The 21,552-nt window shown below is 37.2% G+C and overlaps 2 protein-coding genes across 5 annotated transcripts in view; both read left to right on the top strand.

Annotated features, from left to right (window-relative positions):
* Positions 1–1,117: 1,117 nt before the first annotated feature.
* On the top strand, positions 1,118–11,863 carry COX7B (Cytochrome c oxidase subunit 7B). The gene is made up of 3 exons (XM_069839301.1): positions 1,118–1,285; positions 9,389–9,564; positions 11,544–11,863. Exons 1-3 carry the CDS (start codon positions 1,234–1,236, stop codon positions 11,601–11,603), a joined length of 288 nt encoding a protein of 95 aa, XP_069695402.1. The 5' UTR covers positions 1,118–1,233; the 3' UTR covers positions 11,604–11,863.
* Positions 11,864–19,328: 7,465 nt separating this feature from the next.
* in (protein inturned) overlaps positions 19,329–21,552 on the top strand; it is a 46,087-nt gene continuing 43,863 nt past the window's right edge. For 2 of the 4 annotated variants that reach the window (XM_069839306.1, XM_069839304.1), the window contains exons 1-2: positions 19,335–19,787; positions 20,160–20,323. In XM_069839306.1, the coding sequence (XP_069695407.1) occupies positions 19,591–19,787; positions 20,160–20,323 (361 nt within the window). In that variant the 5' untranslated portion in view covers positions 19,335–19,590. Of the gene's footprint in view, positions 19,788–20,159; positions 20,324–21,552 lie in introns of all 4 variants that reach the window. The other 2 variants (XM_069839305.1, XM_069839307.1) reach the window with 2 other exon arrangements.

Genomic DNA, 21,552 nt, shown 5'->3' with positions numbered 1-21,552 from the left:
TAATATAATATAGGTATATGGTTTTACTTCTCATAAGAGTTTTGTTTTTCCATTTTCAGCGCTATCAAATCATTACATATTTTAATTGTTGTTGGGATCAAGTCTGAACTCTCATTATAAAGGAACTCTAGAGTCTAGACATTACAGTTAATGAAGGATTTATTATTTTATGGATCCAATTTATTTTATTTGAGTACATAATGTACCTAGATGTATTAATTATGTGTGTTATATTTCCGCTGTGTCGACTGCTAGCTGGTGTGATGTCAGCGCCAACTCTAGGGAGAAAGCAGAATCTGACGCTCTAGCTGGATTGAAGGTCATTGAAATCGGTCCGGCTACATCAAAGGTACCGACGCGAAGTGTCCATTCTTTATAATCCCTTTTCGCTGGTGTCAATGTCAAGAGGTTTTTTCGCGTCTCCTGCACGCACATTGGAATCCGCTCAGTGCTGCTTCAGGGCCCAAGATATGAGCAATTGAAATTACATACTTCTTATTTTTTAAAAGTCCTATAAAACACTTCTCCAGCCATCGGCATAGCTCAGTCGGCTAAGGCGCTTGCCTGCCGATCCGGAGTTGCGTTTGGGTGCGGGTTCAATCCCCGCTTGGGTTTTTCCGAGGTTTTCCCAAACCGTAAAACGAATGTCAGGTAATCTATGGCGAATTCTCGGCCTCATTCTCGCCAAATACCATCTCGCTGTCACCATCACAGTAACGACTCTATTGTCTATGGTAACGACATCATCTTATACCATCATCGTGATCTAATGACATGATCACTATGGCGGTGCCTCAGCCCACTTCGAAACGTACCGTACGTTCATAAAGGAGCAAGAGGCAGTCCCTGGTACCGCAATTGCGTAATTCGACCGCATCATTTGCCCTTCCCCTTCCCGTCAGTGTCGCCAATTCAGAGGTTTCCCTGCTAGATCTGGCATTGTTCTGTGTTAGTTTAGCGGGTAAAATTTATGAAATTTGTATTGCTATTATAGGAATTTAGCGGTTTTTAGCACTCACAGCAGGGAAATAATTTTACTTTACTATGACCCCCTTTGACAATATAGCAATTTAGCAGTTTCTGCAGGTTCGTAGCGGGTTTTTGAGAATCCAGTTGGCAACACTGTTCTCGTCCCGTTCACCTCGCTACAGCTGAGAGTTTGTCTGCTGCCGTTTTCGCCATTACGTAAAACTTTTAGAAGTCCACGCAAAAAATAAATTGGAACGCTTAAAAATGCTCGGAAGGATTGCTCTTCCTATTGTGAGAAGGTCGCTTTCTTACAGTGGTAAGATATCAGGTTGGACAATGTAATGGTTTTAAAATATGTACCATCTCAAGAAGAAGTTTAAGTTTCTCTAATTTTGCTCAGAAGTTTTAGTGCTTCTAGATCAAATTCCGTGTTAGTACAGTCAATTGCATTATTATTTAGCGTTTTTATCATGTATGCAATCTTATTTTTCAATGTGCTTTATTTGGTAATGAAGTATTCAACATTTTAAAGTAGGTGCGAATATTTTCATGCCTTTATCTCTGGTCATCAGCAAGAGTATTAGGAGTGAATCTTATGATTTGTTTTGGTTTATCAGATTTAAGAGCTGGAGAGATCGAGAATTTCATTGAAGTACGTAATTTGACTGGTTGATCATTTGATGTAACTAAATTACAAACTTGGTGATAGCCAGGTTGAAAATGTATAGCGAACGCCACTGCTTATCCATTTCATAATTTTTTTAAACTTCGATGTTTTACCACACTACGCACAGGAGAGAAAACGTTCTTAGCTATATCATTGAAACTTTTTCACATTTCTCAGTCTCACGTCACTTAGATCTCGTCAACTAACCCACTAACCTTGGCCCTATGTCACTTACCTATCCTCTCATTTAATTCGTCTAACCCATAACGAAACGCAAATCAGACGCGAGTCCCGTGTGTCGTGTGGGGAAATATCGAAATTGGTCCGTAATTTTTCTGTAATTTCCAAGGAAAGACAGTTATTCTTTCACCTAAACTAAACAAACCCAACCTATGTTAATGTAGTTTAGGTTAGGTTAGATTAGAAGGGGAGAGCGATCTTGGCTCTTCTCTAAAAACTGCGACCTTGCTTGGAAATTGCCGGTTTTTCTGTTGTCTACGTCCCTGGAATTATAATTTTGCCAATTAGGTTATTGTGCAACATGTGAATATGCAATTAATAATGAAGAGCAAAAGTAGTAACTCAATATTTAATCTTTAATTTACTTATTTTGAAAATATCTTTAAAAACATTCTGACCTCCAAGGTCATTCTTTTCAAACTTGTTTTAAGTTATAAACTAAAACGTCGGTAGACAAAGATCTTTATCTAAATCATGAATGTAGATGATGACGATGTGTAGTACCACTATGTGATGGTGGGTTAGTGATTGATAACTGTGATATTAACAATTAAGATTTAAGAAATTTTATTTTGAAAGTGACCATTTGCCCTTACGAGAAGCTAGCACACAGGTAGTTCTGATTATTTCGGAAGTGAAAATTGTTGAATTTATAAGGTATTCTGGGAGCTCTTCCGAACAGGGACAGTGGCATTTCCCCTAAGGTTAGAGCCCAGTTTAGGTGTGTGTGTGTGTGTGTTTTTTTTTAATTGAAAAAAAAAATGTCATGTAAACATGCGTCCTATTCTCAATATTTCTAGCCCTTAATTTTCGATTAACACACACCTAAACTGGGCTCTAACGTTATAGGAAATGCCAGTGCCCCCTGTTTGGAAACACGCCCGGGATTTTTTTGTAGAGATGCAGTTGATCGTACATTCAAGGAATAACAAAAGCCTAAACTAACCAAGGCTAATCTGTCACAGATTCGGTAATGCGAGGTGTATAAGCAGAGTACGAAGGAAACTACCTTAGCGCTAGTTTAGCCTGCCCTTCGTCTTCGTCAAATTCTTCCCTAGTTTTATGAAAAAATGTAGCTTTTGAAACCTCATTTCACTCCTCACTATAGCTGCCAAATTCATTACGATGCTGGGTGTTAACCATTCTCAAACCAGTGCTGATTGCTAGTGAGACATGATGCTTTGGAATGCATGGCCATGGCATAGATGTAGGACCATTATACTAGACTTGAGTAACTATATTACTAAGTTCTCTTTTTTTCTGTTTTGCGTGTAAATGACCTATTGCTTTCGTATGTTTATTTCAGAAATGATACTTAAAAACCTCATCCTTGAAACCTTGTGTTGGTCCTACATCCTTTGATCCTCGAAAATCTGGTGAACCTTGCAAGTCCGAAGAAAGAGAATTCCACATGATACCTGTTGATCTCATTATGTCTGCATTTCATTTTGTATGTAGTGAATTGATTCTTTAAAATATTCTTTGTTCGATAATACAGTATAAGACTACAATTACATATGCTTGTTCTGACAAATACAGTTGGATAATCAAAGAACTGAATTTTTGTGAAACTTTTCAGTATACGAAGGTCGTTCACATTGCATTTTGTCAGAATTACCGCACCTAAAGAAAGATTATCATTGGATACCAAGAACAAATCCTTTTCCACCAGCTGCACGATATACTATTGGCCTACAATGCATATTAAAGTTATTTCCATTGATTCGAGTGAAAGAAAGAAAAAGAGAGGACTTAATGGGGTCCTAGTTTCTTAATCCTTCTTGGCCTAGCATTTCCAACAGCTAGCATGCTAATCACTAGGCCAGGGATGCAGAACTGGATGCCATTTGTGGCATATGTCACAAGCCAGAATACATCATTCATCCCTTCCTTTAACCCAACACGTCATTCACTGTCTAGTGGTGAAATTCAATGCAATTTTGTTCGGAAAATTACCATTTTAAAGAGCAATGGGAAAATGAATAGGTACTTCTGTAAAACATTCACAAAGCATGCAGGCCTTCGCTGCTCTTATGAGTTTTGTGTTTGGTTCTACATAAGTATGTGAGCAAACATTCTCGAAAATGAACTTCATTAAGAGCGACAGTTGCTCTAAATTGACAGATGCACATCTGATTTACCTCCTCAGACTAAAGGCCTAGATACATCTTCAGTAGCCTATAGCCTAATATAATGAAAACTGGCGCACATTGTAATTGTAACTAAGTTCATTACAACAATGATTTTCCTTTATATTCACGTGAGAAATTAGATTTGTTTTAGGCCTAGTTTTTATTATGAGATCAATGTTGTCGAGTTTACTTAAAATGAAAGTTACGTACATTTATTTATGTAACCTTATGCAGTTGTTTAGTGAACTGTCCAAAGACAGATCTGAACCTCACAAGTGACACCAACAAGCCACCACTTATGAGACAACTAGGCCAGGAGATAATGGAATGGGGTGACCAGTTTCTTTCCCCTCCATTGCATGCATCGCCAACTAGCTATATATTACACTATTAAGCCTTATACAATATCGTAGATTAATTACATAATTTTATTCTTTTATTGTTGCACAGATAATTTTAAATTCTGTTAGACATGGGATTCAGAAGTAGAAGTCATTCAGTCTTCAGTGAGTCAGAATCCATCAGTAATACTATAAAGAAAAATATTCCTGTGTGGACACTCATTATGAATGTACCTGCCCCCATTATTTTGATAGATGTACAATTCAGTGTAGTAGTGATATTGTCTGGTTTCACGGTGGCAGTTTTATGACTCACTGTAAAGTGTTTGTAACCTTAGTGTTCATATTGTTTTAGTAGGAAAGAAAGAAAGCATAGAGTAGGGCTGTCATGAACCTTGAGCAAGACACTGTAAGGAGTGTATTATAAATGGCATTTGTGTAACAAGTATGAATTATTGCGCAAAATTCAGTACGTTAATCAAATACAGAATGATCTAGTAAGCAAGTACAACTTTAGGCCTACATTAATTTAGCAGAGTCACTTTCAAATGGAGAACTTTGATGTATTTTATTGAAAATGTCCAATATCAATTAATGGTACTACAAATTAAGTTTCGTCATGCTACTGTACTTGTTCCGGACAAAAGTATTTGTTTTCTGGATAGAATCTAAAATAATGCTATAACAAAGTGAATCTAGTTTCATATTTTCTTGGGTTAAACGAGCATTGAGTGACTTTTTTTCCTATTGTGGATATATGCATCTTCAGCCGTCTTGCATTTCGTACCAACATAACTTACGAGACATTACGAACGTTTCACGCTAGTTTGCAATATTCCAGCGCGATAGAAATTCGGCTATTTTCATACCTCAGGGAAGTGTATAGGGGTAAGAAAATGGAGTGTTATGACAGGTTAGTTTAGACTTTTATTATGTCGTACGTACTTATCTGTGACAGGTTAGGTTACGATAGTTTAGGGTTTTGTTACGTCATGTGTAGGCAAATCTGTGACAGGTTAGGTTAGTTCAGGCTTTTATTATCGTCAATTGAGTGTGGCGCTCTTGAACAGGTAGTGATTTTTTGTTTTCTATGTTGGCAATTCAAGTCAGTCGGTGTCTATTCCAAATTCGACGGAAGTCACTTAATGCTCATTTCACTCTTTCTTGTTTCTGCAGGGTTTTTAAAAATATATTGTAATAAGATAAAATAACACTTTGGGGTAACTAGGTTGGAATACAAGACATTTTGAGAAAGGTTTACAAAGCACTGAATAAGGGACGTTGATAAGTTACAGTGAAACCTCAGTAAGACGCTTTCAAGGGACCGCATAAAAATTGCGTATTAAATGGAACCACGTATTAGCAAGAGTGGGTCGTATTTTTATTTTTAGAATTTTAACACAAAGGTATGAATCAGCACAAACATTTGTTGAAGAAATTTAAGGATTAAATAATGTAATTATGCAGGTTAAGAGGTTATTTTATTTTCTTTCCTTTCAGAAAATGTTAGAACAAATACACTGTCTTATCAATTAAAGTGCCCTTTTATTAAAAAAAAGTAAAAAATTGTTTTCTGTCTTGTACTTGATCCAGTACTATGAATAAATTGTATTTTCCACACGATTTAAATCGGAAGTGACATCAGTAATTTGACTACTAGAAACATTAGCGAATCTACTAATCACAGATACCGCGGCAAGGGGTTCGTTCCGAGAAGGATTTGGAATGTCTACCGCTTCCACTTCCTCTTCATCAAGTCTTCACTGACAATGCGATTTAAAACTGTCAGCAAAAAGGATAGGCTCTAAATACAGTAGTCTTGCAGTACTCAAGGATTGCATTCCATTCTGTTGTATTCACGAAACAAAGACTCCTCCAAATCCTTGAATGTGCAGGTGCTAGAGGTAAATGTAGAAGTCCAGGAAAATTTTCTCAGTATCCTTTAAAGTACGATATTTTAGAATTTTCAGCAGATGAAAGAGTGTATTAAACAGGATGATGAGTATATTAAGTGGTCGATTTTACATGGTTTTATCAGGGGCGTATTTTGCGGACGCGGTAGCCCAAGGAAATTACAAAAGAAAAAGTTTATAATATAACATAATGTAATAATTTTGTGTTATTAGTTTTACTATAGTAATTAAAATTAAAGTAATTGTTAGATATATTTTGTGTAATAATAGGGTCAGTGGTAGCCCAAACCCTTTAACTAGTATACGCCACTGGGTTTTATATAGGGATGTGAGGGACCAGACGAAAAGAGCGTATAATACGGAATAACGTAACAAACGGGCGTGTATAGTCAGGGTTTCACTATATTTTAAAATTCATTTTAAGCTTTTATTTCGATAAATCGTGATGTGTAATCCTTATTTTGCACATTGTGCCTATTTGTACAAACAATTTCCGTCAAATTACTTACATTATACAAGTTGAATTTACAGAAACGTTTTCGCTATAATGGCATCTTCAGGTAACAGTTATTATTATTTTACAATTAAAATTACCTAAAAAATTTAGAACATTAAATTATTATTAAATATGAAATGCATGTATGTATCTAATGCCTACCCACTTCACTTTACGTGATTCAGGTTCATATTACGGGTAGGTGGCAGGACTGTGACCCATTTTCTAGTTGCACATCACTTCGGTGGGCCATGCTGTACATCATGTGTATCTGTGGAGAGTTATGTCGTGTATTAGGGTCAGTGCATGTGTAAATTTTCGTACAAGTGTAGTGTAGGGAATGGGTGAGGAAGGGAGAAGGAGAAACCCGGTGCCGGCATGTAGCCTATTCCTGTCGAATAGCACCAAGGCGACTGTCAGACTTAACATCTCCATCTGACGAATCACTATCAACAGTGACATACGGCTTCTCTTCATATGCACTGTGGAGAGATTTGGGGTTTAACCCAGACATATTGGTGCACAATCTAGTAATTAGAAATTGTGCACCGAAATCTCTCCTAGTCCAGAGGTAGAAATTTTACATGAAAATTTCTGACTCTGCCGAGGATCGAACCTGGGCCAGTTAGTCTGGAGGCAGACATGCTACCACAGAACTGACTCGGCAGACTAATTATGAAATGTTGGTTAATGTAATTTAATATACTAAATTTTTAGATGATTTTAATTCTTAAAATGTTCTAGTCCTAGTTGTAAAACAGTGATTATTGTTCCTAAAGATGCCATTTGTGTGGCAAAAACTTCAGTAAATTGAATTTCTATAATAAAAATCATTTGACGGAAGTTGTTTGTGCCAGTTGTTTTGGACGTGTATTTTATTGAATTTGATTTATAATAGAAGATGAATGGACTCGGAACACCTCAAAATCTGTGCTTCAGTGGCTGACCATGATAATATCTTTGAAAAATATTGGAGTGCAAGAGGTCAATTGACTTTATCGTCAAACGCCTGGCATTGGAAAACAACAACAACATAATAGAAGATGAACATCTGACTTTTTGTATACTGCTGGATATATAACATTGCTGATTCATTTCTTAGACTCCCATAAGTTTTCATGGTCTTGTTAAAATCTTCAGAACTTTCGTGTGAATGCTAAAGTCTTTTATTAATTGTTCTCTTTTTATAATATTTATGTAGTGATGGAGGCTTTATGAAACAGGAACTTTTGTGGACAGGAAAACATTGACAAATTTCATTTACCCTGTGTGGCACAGTCGGTATAATAATAATGCTTAAGGCACTGACCTTCTGTGTCTGAGGTTGCTGGTTCGATCCCTGCCCAGGTCGATGGCATTTAAGTGTGCTTAAATGCGACAGGCTATGTCAGCAGATTTACTGGCATGTAAAAGAACTTTTGTAGGACAAAATATCGGTGCACCGGCGACGCTGATATAACCTCGACAGTTGCGAGCATCGTTAAATAAAACATAATCTTTTAACGATGAAAGAGTAATTCTCTCCGGCACCGGGATTTGAACCCGGGTTTTCAGCTCTACGTGCTGATGCTTTATCCACTAAGCCACACCGGATACCACCCTGGCGTCGGACAGAATCGTCTCAGATTAAGCTCCAACTCTTGGGTTCCCTGTAGTGGCTGCCCTCTGCACTACGTCATAGGTGTCTATGAACGTAGGACCGAAGTCCACACATGTGCTGAGGTGCACTCGTTATGAGTGACTAGTTGGCTGGGATCTGACGGAATAAGTGCCGTCTTAAATCACGAAGTGATTTACGCATATCATATATATTATCTTAATGTACCGAAGTACATATGATATTTCCATGCAGATATTCTGCGACATCATACGATGAAAGAGTAATGGAACGGAGAAAAATTCTCTCCGGCACCAGGATTTGAATCCGGGTTTTCAGCTCTATGTGCTGATGCTTTATCCACTAAGCCACACCGGATACCACCCTGGCATCGGACATTAAAATAATATATATGATATGCGTAAATCACTTCGTGATTTAAGACGGCGCTTATTCCGTCGGATCCCGGCCAACTAGTCACTCATAATGAGTGCACCTCAGCACATGTGTGGACTTCGGTCCTACGTTCATAGACACCTATGACGTAGTGCAGAGGGCGGCCACTAGAGGGAACCCAAGAGTTGGAGCTTAATCTGAGACGATTCTGTCCGACGCCGGGGTGGTATCCGGTATGGCTTAGTGGATAAAGCATCAGCACGTAGAGCTGAAAACCCGGGTTCAAATCCCGGCGTCGGAGAGAATTTTTCTCCGTTCCATTACTCTTTCATCGTATGATGACGCAGAATATCTGCATGGGAATATCATACGTACTTCGGTACATTAAAATAATATATATAATGTTTTAATCTTTGACAAATTTGATCAATAAATTTGTTATTCAGTGAATAGGGTCTGTGTATCACAAATTTGTGATATCAGACTCGGTGTAAAGGTGTTTTTAGTCGGTCATTGAAGACGTAACTAATGAGTACTGGTATAGACATTTTGTTATCCTTTCATACAAAATCGAGTAATAATGTGTAAAGAAATGTATGTGTAATTTGTTTGATAATGGGTCATATAATACTTTCAGAAGCGGCTGTGACACAAGTGAGAGCTTACCATCCACCAGCCAACTATAAGGAACCATCAATGGATGAGCTTCCTATTCCACAAGGATCATGGCAGTCTCAGAACAATTCAAATCAAACGAAATATAACTTACACCTACTTATAGGTGTTTCATTTCTGACCCTGACCCTTGGCTTCGTAAGTATAACAATTTTGTGAATTGTATTCTTCACCCGACATAATTAGAAACATTAAATCCAGACGTTTGAGATGGGCAGGGCGTGTAGCACATATGGGCGAATCCAGAAATGCATATAGAGTGTTAGTTGGAGACCAGAGGGAAAAAGACCTTTGGGGAGGTCGAGACGTAGGTGGGAAGATAATATTAAAATGGATTTGAGGGAGGTGAGATATGATGATAGAGAGTGGATTAATCTTGCTCAGGATGGGGACTGATGGCGGGCTTATGTGAGGGCAGCAATGAACCTGCAGGTTCCTTAAAAGCCATTTTTAAGTATAACAATGTGAACCATTACAATTGATTAGTTCTTTTCAATTGTCTTTCATTGTTTCATCACAAGCGATGCAAAACATTGTTTTAAGGTTAGATATAGCAGTTGTTCTTACATCACACACAAGCAGAGTTGGATTAAGTGGTTATGGAATGAGGTGAGATCTTATTGGCTCATAGTCCACATGGTAGCATTGCGTGACATCATTTACTCAACTCTGATTGATCTGTTCGGCACAGTACTCTTTAAATTGTATTGTTTATGTTCCCTTCCCTTCATTCAACTTCTAGGTTCAGGGTTGGAAACTACCAGCTCTACCCATCATCCTTCAGGTATATACCGGATTACCACCTTAACAATTCTCCTCCTCCCCATTGTGATATAACTCTTTGTTTATGCAGTCACCAACTTTTTCATTGATATCTGTCACTTTTAGTTTGTAATGTCTTCATTATGCTAGTAACTCCAAAAGGAAATAACATTTCAATGGATACCTAGTCATTGTGGCATACCTGGAAATGAGAAAGTCGATAATATTGCAAAACAGGCAACATATTTGCAACCAAGACCTCTTCAAGTGATATCTCTATCCAGTGCTTTTGCTTCAGTAAAGTCTCATTTTACAAACCCATGGATCAACAGTTGGCTCTCTTCTGACAAAGGAAAAATTTTAGTCTGTACAAAAGAAACCAAATGACCTGGAAATGTACAAAAACTTGCCCAGACATGTTCAAACATTTTTAACAAGAGCCAGAACAGGTCACTTTGTCACACAATTGTACCTACACCGATTTCACATTTCTGATAATCCTACTTGTCTGTGGTGTAATAATCATGATGAAGATCTGGAACACATTCTTCTATACTGTCCATCCATAAACCACAAAAGAAGTGAATTAAAATCATCAGTACCAGTAGCAGAAGACACAGCCCTGCAGTATATATTGACTACACCCCAACTCTGGCTACTAGCAACAGGCATCTATAATGAACACCGATCAAAATACCCCTCATTTCTCAACTGAATATACTACAGTGGACTATAGTGGACTTTATGTTGTCAGCAAACAACTGGATACATTAAGAAGATTGATTGATTCATGAGAAGCTCCTGCTAGTGATCGTAAGGAAGAAATACGTATTATTAAGTTTACAGCTTCCATTCTTTACTTTCAATCTGGGACTAAATTTCAGGGACATAAGGTAAAACAAAGAGTGCTGTTATAGGAATCTGACTTTTTCAGGTATAGCTCCCTATAAAGCTGACTTGAATAATTTCAAGAGAAAAATTGTTCCTGGGCCCGGTATCGAACCCGGGACCTTTGGTTGAGCACTCCAACACCCTACTGACTGAAGAACTATACCAGACCCCGGCTCAATTTTCTTCATATATCCACTTACCTCATCAGAACCCAGCATTGAGTGCACATTTGCTGTGTGACTTAAATTTTTCCCCTGAAATTATTCAAGTCAGCTTTAGAGAGAGCTATACCTGAAAAAGCCACAAATTTAAGTAGAGAGTTGGTAGAGCGTTGGCGTGTTGGAACAAGGGAAAAAACGCAAGATGGAGATAACATTAAAAAGTGTGTAGTTTCTAATACAATTACGTATTTCTTGTTGATATATGTCGGACAAATGTAAATATTGCTTTGTCTTTTTTTTTAGGTGGCCACGAGTGGTATTCTCGAATTCAACTTCTCTCCCCCACCAATGAAGAATGAATAGATAATTCGTGATGTGTAGATTGAAAATAAACATGTAAACATACATGTGTGTAGATGGACATTAAAATGTATAAAGTATTACTAAAAATCTTGCATTAGAAAATGCTCTACATTGTCAGGTGCCTGTTGTAATAAAAGATCATGAAACCATGTCAGAGTCTTATTCATCAACATAATGTAAGCTTTATGAAACAGAATTTTCTTGTTTGGTGTAAAATTTATGTTGTTTAGGAATGAAAAATAAAAGTTTATAAATGTAAACATTACGCTATAGTTCGATCTAAAGCCTCCATTAATTCAACAATGAAAGGATATACTAAATACAGGAAATACAGTTAGTTCCATGTAAGTAATAAAAAAAAAGTGATGTGGAATAGTAAACAAAAATCTCAATTCTTAACCTACAGTACCGTATTTGCTCGCGTACTTTGCACCACCGCGTATTTTACACACCCTAAATTTTAAAGGATTATTTTGAACTTTAATTTTGCTCCGTGTATTTTCCGCACACATTTTACAATTTTTTTCAGTGTAGTATGAATTTTTCTTCTCTAAATTCCATTGCCGATATTTGCATTCCATGGCATTGTTGATTAACCAGTACCCAACTAAACTACCTCTTCACAAAGAAACCCTAAATAACGTCACTTCAACACTGATGCTTGTCCTTATAAATTACTCCTAAGGGCAGTGACTGCGACAAGTTTTACTGTTTAACAGGTATCACCGCAACATGAAGAATGCATCGATCAACCACCTATAGGCTTATAAACTCGTACAATGTGCTCAATTAAGGACTACCTATTGAGAATGTTACATCTGCTATGTACTTTGCATTCATTATGATTATTATTTATAATTCAAGTTTACCAGTAGTCTTAGGTGAGAAAAGTACTGTATTGTTAATTACTATATACTTGAATAAAACCCAGATCAAGAAATCTAATTAAAAAAATTCGCATATTTTACGCACCCCAATTTTTCAAACAGCCAAAATAGATTAAAAAGTACGCAAATTACGCGAGCAAATACGGTAATTGAAACCATTCATATTCCTCCTCAGAAAATTTGGTATGTTGTGCTTTTTATAGGCCTATTATTATTCACTTTGATTCCCATATTTTGAACGACGTAAAAGAAGACACATTTACCAAAATCTTCACTTCTAACTACTGATCACTTTGACAACTCTTTTTTTTTTTTTTTATTTTAATATTACTACTGTATTATAGGGCGGCAGGGTAGCTCAGTTGATAGAGCAGCTGGCTATGGACTGGAAGGTCCGGGGTTCGATCCCAGGTGGTGACAGGATTTTTTCTCGTTGCCAAACTTTCAGAACGGCCCCAAGGTTCACTCAGCCTTCTATAAAATTGAGTACCGGGTCTTTCCTGGGGGTAAAAGGCGGTCAGAGCATGGTGCCGACCACACTACCTCATTCTAGTGCTGAGGTCATGGAAAGCATGGGGCTCTACCTCCATGCCCCCCAAGTGCCTTCATGGCATGTTATGGGGATACCTTTACCTTTTTTTTTTTTTTTTTTTACCTTTTACTGTATTATAGACTATGGAAGCTTTGATGCAGTGTTAGCAGCAATGTTCTTAACTTTGAGTAACAAAATAATAATACAAACAATTGAACTGGTTATAACAGTGGTGTGTCCTATGCGTTGCAATGGTTCATAGAATCCCCAGGAAAAACACTCTAAATGTTTAAATAAATTGATGGAGAAACTGCAGTTAGTGTCGTGCAAGAAATTTTTCAAAGTTCAATGATGGGACACTGCGCATGTGCAAGACACAGACAAGTAAAGGAGCTACTACACCATAGATAAAGCTGGTTCTCTAACAGTAACATGTACTTAAACCGTTTTAGCAGGTACATTTCACAATAGCTGAGACTCAACATAACAAATGGCGGCAGTTATATTGCATCGTTTAGGGCCGTTTTCTCCAAAGTTAGTTAAACCTGGGATAAATTAAACCCATTCAACTTTACTATACAGTTTAAACATGCTTTCATTTTCTGTCTTGTACTCTCTGCTCGACCTGCATTAGGTTTTTATCGAGAGGAAGATTGGCATAAGTAACAATTTTCGTTACAGTGGAGGCAGATGAGTTAAGGTTGGTAGCGCAAAAAGCGCTAGAAATATGTTGGCACTCCTTCAGATGTTACAGCATAGCGGGACAAATACTGCAGTTGAGCCAAATTTATTTATAATTTACACTATCATTCTTTGTTTCTTCTCATCTTTAATAAGTTTACTTGCAACTCTGATATACTTTTGTCGCATGAAAACCCATGAACCTCAGAGATCAAACATGTACATGCTTTTAAGCTTCTGAGGTTCAATTTCTTCTTTGAACCTCACCAAGCCAGCTTCTGGACTTGCATGCGGGATGAGATGCAAGGGTATTTGCTGCAGGGCAAACATATGGATGTGCCAGTCCTTGAACCAGCGCAGCTGTACAGTCACATATTGTGAGACAGCCAACACGCTTTGGCAGAAACGTAAGAAATTAGCTTTAATCTGTAGCTAAGATCATGCTTTTACTTATGTGTTTTTGATTGTTGTATTTATTAGTGGTTTCTTACAATCCTTTAAATGTCCATTTAGTTGTTCTTGATATTTTAGTCTTAATATATTCATCTGTGTGACCAGTATTCGTTTCCAAAGAAAATGAATAGTGTTCAATATCTTTTACAAACGAATTTTTCAGTTTTAATCTTTGAAGGTAAGCCCGTTACCTCAACTTGATTTAAAGCAAGCACAAACAAATCGAAGTAAGACATTTTGCAGGACTTTCAATGTAAAAGAAATATAAAAGAAACAGCTGGATTTGCGGTTGTGAATCTACAAATAAATTATTTTGTTTCCCGTACCAGCTATTTGCTAAGAATAAAGATACGAGCTAGACGTGCAGATTTAAGCCATTTGACACAGAAAATAAAGAAGCTTGAGGAATCTATTGCTCATAAGAATGCTTGCCTAGATTTATCACTCTTTGGAATAACAGAAATTAGGCAACAGCTTAGCTCAGCTTTCAGGGAAAACATTGAAAGACAATGATAACACAGTCTAGTATATACAGTCACGAAGCTCAATATGTAGTAAATATGCATCCATAGATAGTTGCTAACCATTAGGATCGCTACTATCGCCTCATCACAGACAATGTGAAATAGTACCTGCACAGTCTATTGTTTCTAGTACCCTCAACAACTCGAGCTTCGTGACTGTATATACTAGACTGTGATGATAACGTAAGGAAAAATCGCTATGTTCTATCAAAGATAATTGATCATCATCATCAGGCTTATTTTAAGGCAATTACCTACTTTAAAGAACTGTAGTATTTTTTTAATTTTTCAGAAATGAGATATTCTTTAAATTGTTGGAAAATTATGTAATATAAAAGTAGTGAACCCCTTGTCATAATCAAATTTTTAATAAGTAACTAATTACTAGACAAGTGTTAAAAGATTGTATCTAAGAATGAAAACTTGGTCTGAGGGTCGCACTGGAGAGTGCTGCCATATTTGAACCATAAGTTTACAAAACTTATGTTGGGAAATTCGAGGTGGAGTTGGAAAGAGCATAAAGAAGGAAGTACAACAAACTGTGCAATCTTCCAAAGTTCTGAGTGGCACTTGTTTTTGAGCGTAAAAATATTGAGTCTACTTCTGATGTGCCTGAAGATCAATGAACCCATCATAACCTCTATATTGATTCACAAACTTCTTTAATTGATCAAAGCACTTTAAATCATCTATGGCCACTCCCTATCCAGAAATTTGATGGACTCCCTCAAGTGATTCCCTATGAGAAGCATGAAAACTCTTTCATGGACTTCATTTTTCCATATGGTCTATGCAGTTGTCATAGCACTTATTTCTGCACAGAATTAGCCACACTCCACATCAAACCACTCCTTAAGCTTTTCTTCTAGAAGACTTTTAACTTTGAGGGATGTAAAGTTGTTGCTCTTAGGTGAGCACGTCCTGAACACAAAGCAGGACTTTCGAAACCTCTGTGTAAAAGATTTCAGAAACGTCACAAAAGCATTCGTTAATGACTATAAACGATCACTGATCTATGACACTAATGGTTTCAAAACAAAACAAAAAAACTGATATTTTGCCAAATTTTAGAAATCTGCCCAAACAGATTTTAAACCTGAAAAAGAGGACATGTCTGGGAAAGACACATAATCATCTTGAAGGCAACTACAATAAATCTTTCGTTAATGAAATTGACACCAAGGATGCAGATCCTTAATATTTGTATGTTATTTATCCAACAATTTATTACCATTCTGTATTGGTAATTAAATCACTGTATTTTTTTTTATTTTCTGTTGGTTTGCATTAAAAAAGTAGGTATTGATTATTCAGTCATACCTAAGAAGCAAATAATTCCAAGGATATTTCCTATTTGTTTTTTGAAGATAGATCGATTCCAACTTTATTTTTTTAAAGAAGAAATTCTCTTGTTTTGGCCTGGTTACCTTAATGGTAGCTTTTCATGTTTTTGACCACATGATCTGTGTGTCTTACGAACATCTAATGTTCATAGTTCTCATGTGAGAAGACGAAACATGATGAAAGAGTTAAATTTGAAGGAAATGAGTACCGTAAAAAAGTCTCAGTGGTAAACTTTCAGCTGATGAGCTACAAAAAAGAAATGATCTGTGTTTAAATCATACCTCATGTCTAATGTGAGTAAAAGACAACGTGACGAAATTAGAGAAATGAAATATGTTGTACAACTCATTATTATGTAATACAGCGCATGATGAATAATAATTTAGTCTTTCTGGTACATACTGTTATTGCAAGTTATCTTGAACCTTACATCCCCTAAGTCTGTCTTTGGAACTGCTCGGTATGGCGTGTACTCATCAACATAACGGCACGGCAAGGTTGCCCCTCCCTCGGGTAACGTGACTCTTTTCAGAAAATGTTGGTTCTTTTACCTTACGGCTCTCTACTGTAAAAGAACTTGGTTCAATATAGACATCATCTTCTCTCGATACTCCGGTTTTGAGAGGAGAACATAGTTTCGTAGCAAGCTTTAATTAACCTGTAATAAATAAGTATTTAAATATAATCGTGTGTACACTCCTCTCTCATCCGGGCTGAGGACCGGAAATGGAGGAGTTACTACTGCTACTTCTATACATTATATAGGCTCGCATGACTTACACCTTCAGCTAATATGTACATATTCTTATAACAATATTTTACAGGCTTATTATTTGAATTTACATTAATTTACAATTATACACAATCCATATCCCTATCATTGCTGCCATCATCGCTTGTTCCAAAATTAATTATTTCGCCAATGGCATCATCCGTTCGGAATTATCTTCTTAATCGTAGGTACTACTTTCTGAACACGATAGAATTCTTCGATTGTATCCCGAATGACATGTTGATCGAAGTCGTCCACTTCAACTTTACACAAGTCTAATTCTGGAATGAAATAATATGTTTAGTAGAACTATAAGAAAATAATAACTTGCAACAGTAATTCATTATGTCGCTCTCAATACACACACTATTGTACATAACTATTATAGCAATAATTTCTAAACATTACATACCTATTCTTTCCCGGAGTAGTGTGAGGTTCATTTGGTTGTAATTCAATATTATTTTTAATTCTCTTCACGGAACTAATACCAGAGTATTTAGCCGCTCTCTCATATTCCTTAGCAAGAGATTCCAGCAAATATTTGTTTAATTTTTCCTCCTCGCAATGCTTAATTTTATTATATTTGCGATAATTTCTCTTTCTCGGCTATGGATAACAGCGTTACTTTTTCTCCGCGGTGGTGTGATTTCACCATAATTACTACCCTGTGGTTGCTGCTCCATGGTAACACTACTGGTACGCAGTGAAGGAAATAGCTCTATGTTTCTTGACAAGAGATTATGCTGCGGAGCATGCGCAAACAACTCAATTGGCTCCACCCACGTTAAGCGCTTCCTTCCCTCTGCCCCTCTGTCCCCGCTCAGAAGGTTCAAGATAACTTGCAATATCAGTAGCTACACAAATCATTTACCCTGGACCAAAGAAAAAGTGCTTTCCCGCGTAGTGCAACATAATGCTGGTATCCCTGGATTGCATGATGATTTCATGTGAAAATGTCTGAAAAAAGAAAGAAACAAAGGTATTTGTAGAACTACCAGCGTAGCTCAGTCAGCAGACTCGTTTGCGTGCTGATCCAGAGCTGTGATTGGATTTGAGTTAGATTCCTATTTAGGCTGATTACCTGGTTGGGTTTTTCCGAGGTTTTCCCCCAATTGCAAGGTGAATGTCAGGTAATAATCTATGGCAGATCCTCACTTCATCTCGCCAAAAAATTGTACAACTCTTGACTTCTTCCATATCTTAGAGCTTCAGTGCTGATGTAAGCTCTATGGAATACAAGAAATGAAATGGGGCAGGGTGAGTGAGTTCATAGCTTTCGCAGTGATCACATCTTGTCTTTACGAAGATGACGTGTGTTATGATTTTGAGGTATTTTCAATGATGTACTTTAGTAGGTTATTTTACGACGCTTTATCAATATCTTAGGCTATTTAGCGTCTGAATGAGATGGTGATAATGCCGGTGAAGTGAGTCCAAGGTCCAACACCGAAAGTTACCCAGCATTTGCTCATATTGGGTTGAGGGAAAACCCCGGAAAAAACCTCAACCAGGTAACTTGCCCCAACCGGGAATCGAACCCGGGCCACCTGGTTTCGCGGATAGACACGCTAACCGTTACTCCACAGGTGTGGACTTCAATGATGTAAGTAGCCTATGTTTTTTTTTTCTCCTGTGTTGTGTATGACAGCATCAAAGAATAATACACCCTGTTTTTTTTTTCTCGCATTTTAGCCCCATAGTTAAAATCAGGTCGGGGGCTTACCACTAAGCTACAACCTTGTCTACCGCTGTGGAGTAACGGTTAGCGCGTCTGATCGTGAAACGAGCAGGCCCGGGTTCAAATCCTGGTTGGGGGTTTTCCCTCAACCAATTGAAGCAGAATTGCTGGGTAACTTTTGACATTGGATCCCGGACTCATTTCACCATCATTAATCCACATATCATCATCATGCATACCATAACCCTGATTAAGTTCACGGTGCGCCGTCGTATACTTGTACAAAGGCGCGGCCATTCGGCCGGCTACTCTTTCAATCACAGAATAATAAGCTTCAGGCTGCAGTGTAAGCCTTCGGGTCCGTCGTCCGTACAAGAAAGAGAGAGAAACTACAACCTTAAGGCCCGCACAAAAATGAGGCGCTGAAGGCGCAGAAGTAAGAAAGTTTGTGATAATATAATAATAATAATTAGGAACATAAACTCCAGACGTTTGAGATGGGCAGGACATGTAGCACGTATGGGTGAATCCAGAAATGCATATAGTGTTAGTTGGGAGGCCAGGACGTAGGTGGGAAGATAATATTAAAATGGATCTGAGGGAGGTGGGATATGATGGTAGAGACTGGATTAATCTTGCTCAGGATAGGGACCAATGGCGGGCTTATGTGAGGGCGGCAATGAACCTCGGGTTCCTTAAAAGCCAGTAAGTCAGTAATGACGGGATCTAAATCCGGGCCTATAAAAATAGAGGCCAAATTTTCTAACCCCGCCCATTTAAATTTGTGAATTGGTCACAGTGTTATAAGGAAACGATTTCTTTTAAGTAGGTTGGCAACATTGATTTTACCTCTAACCTAGCAAAGTAGCGATCATAACATAAAAAGTATGGAGAAGTAAACAAAGAACTGGAAATGACAAAATATTACTTTATACGTTATTGTGCACATTGAATGGTAATAAGTAATTTTAAAATTCCCTTGAGGTGTTATAACAATTATTTACATTTTATAAGTTGTATTGTGATGTATGTAACAAGCTGAAATTCCTTTACACGTGACATCTGTCATCGAGGTTTATTTTCTTTTTCTTGATTTTGATAATTGAGTAAAAAATGGACGACAATGGAGAGAGCCAAGCACTATTAATGAAGGAGTTCATGTCGGAAAATGAACCGTACAGAATTGATGGTGGATCCAGTTCTGGCGAAGAATCTTGTAGTCATTCGGATGGCTGGTGGGGAGGTGGAGGTTCAGAAACAGGGTCTAGTTGCAGTTCTTCTTCATGTTTTGCCTCAGACTCTGCCAGTGGGTGAGTTACCAAATATATTCGGATAAATTTCAGAACAGGGATACCTTCCTTTCCCTCTTACTCCAAAATTCCAACCTTGTGCACACAAAATTAATTATTGGTACTAAAAAGAGTCTTTTCGTAAGCCTGATGATGAGCATTCGACAAACATAGACAAATCTGCTCGATATCCGTACCGGTATACTGAAGTTATTTCGGAAATGTTCTTAAATTCCTAAGACATCAGTGTTTCTTTCCTACTTTCGTAGGGAAAAACTTTTTTTTTTGTTGTTTGAGGAGACTCGTGCAGTAAAAGGTCTACACTGTAATGTTCTCATAATTAAGATTATTTATGTGATGTATGTTTATTTATTTTTTTGTTCTTTATGCAAGATCCGAGTTAGACTGGGAATTGGCAGTTGATCCACGAGGAGAGTTATTTTACGTCGAGTCTAATCTACAAGAGAAACAAGAACATGACTCCACTGAACCAACAGAGAAAACTGATGCACCCAAGTTTCTTGACACCGTTCATAGGAACAGGCGTACTGCGAGAGGTTTGTCATGAGAAAAAACTTTGTAAATTGTCTTTAGAAGATTATATTAATAATAATAATAATAATAATAATAATAATAATAATAATAATAATAATAATAATGGTTTATTTTAACTGGCAGAGTTAAGGCCATTCGGCCTTCTCTTCCACTCAACCAGTATGATAGAAAATTACTACAATGCTGTGAATATAATATAATTAATACAATACAATACAGTTCAAAGCAATACAATACTACAATACAAGACAATATAATACACAATTAATATAATACAATGACAATTCTTTTCATCTTCACAACACCAATAAAATAATAATAATAATAATAATATATGGTAATTTCCGAGAAGACGCCGGTCTTTTACAAGGTATGTGACAGGGTTAGTGGGTTAGTTGAAGGGATTTAAGATCATTTAAATCTTGTCCCATATTCCTCGGCCTCACCTCACATAGATATCCCCCCAACTAACCCACATATCTTGTCACATAGGTAGCCTACCTATAAAAGACCGCCATTTTTTCGGAAATTACCGAAGTTACTACGTAGGCCTATAGTGTAGATAATATCGTCACCTGAATGCAAGAGCTGGGTAACTCAATTTGGTCAATCTAGAGCATCCACCAGCCACCGAACGAATATTGCACATTTTTATCACTGCCAATGTGGCGCTATAAATCAATTTTCAATACTTTTATCACAACCACAACACATTTCAAATCTTATTGTACTATAGGCCTATATAGAGAATTATTACTACATTAAGACATTTAATATAACACGAAACATGTAAAATGTAAATATTATGGAAGTCGCCATTGCTTCTTCTTCGAATTAGTAGTGGTATTAGTACGATCCACTTCCACTAGATGGAAACCGACACGATTGGCAGAGCCGGCAATACATGAAAACGAAATGATACTAAATGTGAGGATTGTTACTACAGGTGTATAGTATTATGTGACAAGTCAGGTTAGGTTTGATTAGGTGTGTATTATGTGACAGGTTAGGTTAGGTTTGATTAGGTGTGTAGTATTATGAGAAAGGTTAGGTTAGGTTTGATTAGGTGTGTATATTATTACTATGTTGGCAACACTGAAACTCACTGTTACATTAAAGAAATATGGCGGTATTCTGTGTTCACGTTCGTATATAAGTAAGGTACGTATTTAGGGTGGGTTGGGTGGCCTTACAGTTCTTCCAGTGATCACATCAATTTCTACTACTCACT

The sequence above is a fragment of the Periplaneta americana genome, chromosome 11 (genome assembly GCF_040183065.1).
Source record: "Periplaneta americana isolate PAMFEO1 chromosome 11, P.americana_PAMFEO1_priV1, whole genome shotgun sequence".
Classification (NCBI taxonomy): Eukaryota; Metazoa; Arthropoda; class Insecta; order Blattodea; family Blattidae; genus Periplaneta; species Periplaneta americana.
Note: the sequence above shows the minus strand (reverse complement) of the source record. Positions and strands in the feature narration are given on the sequence as shown.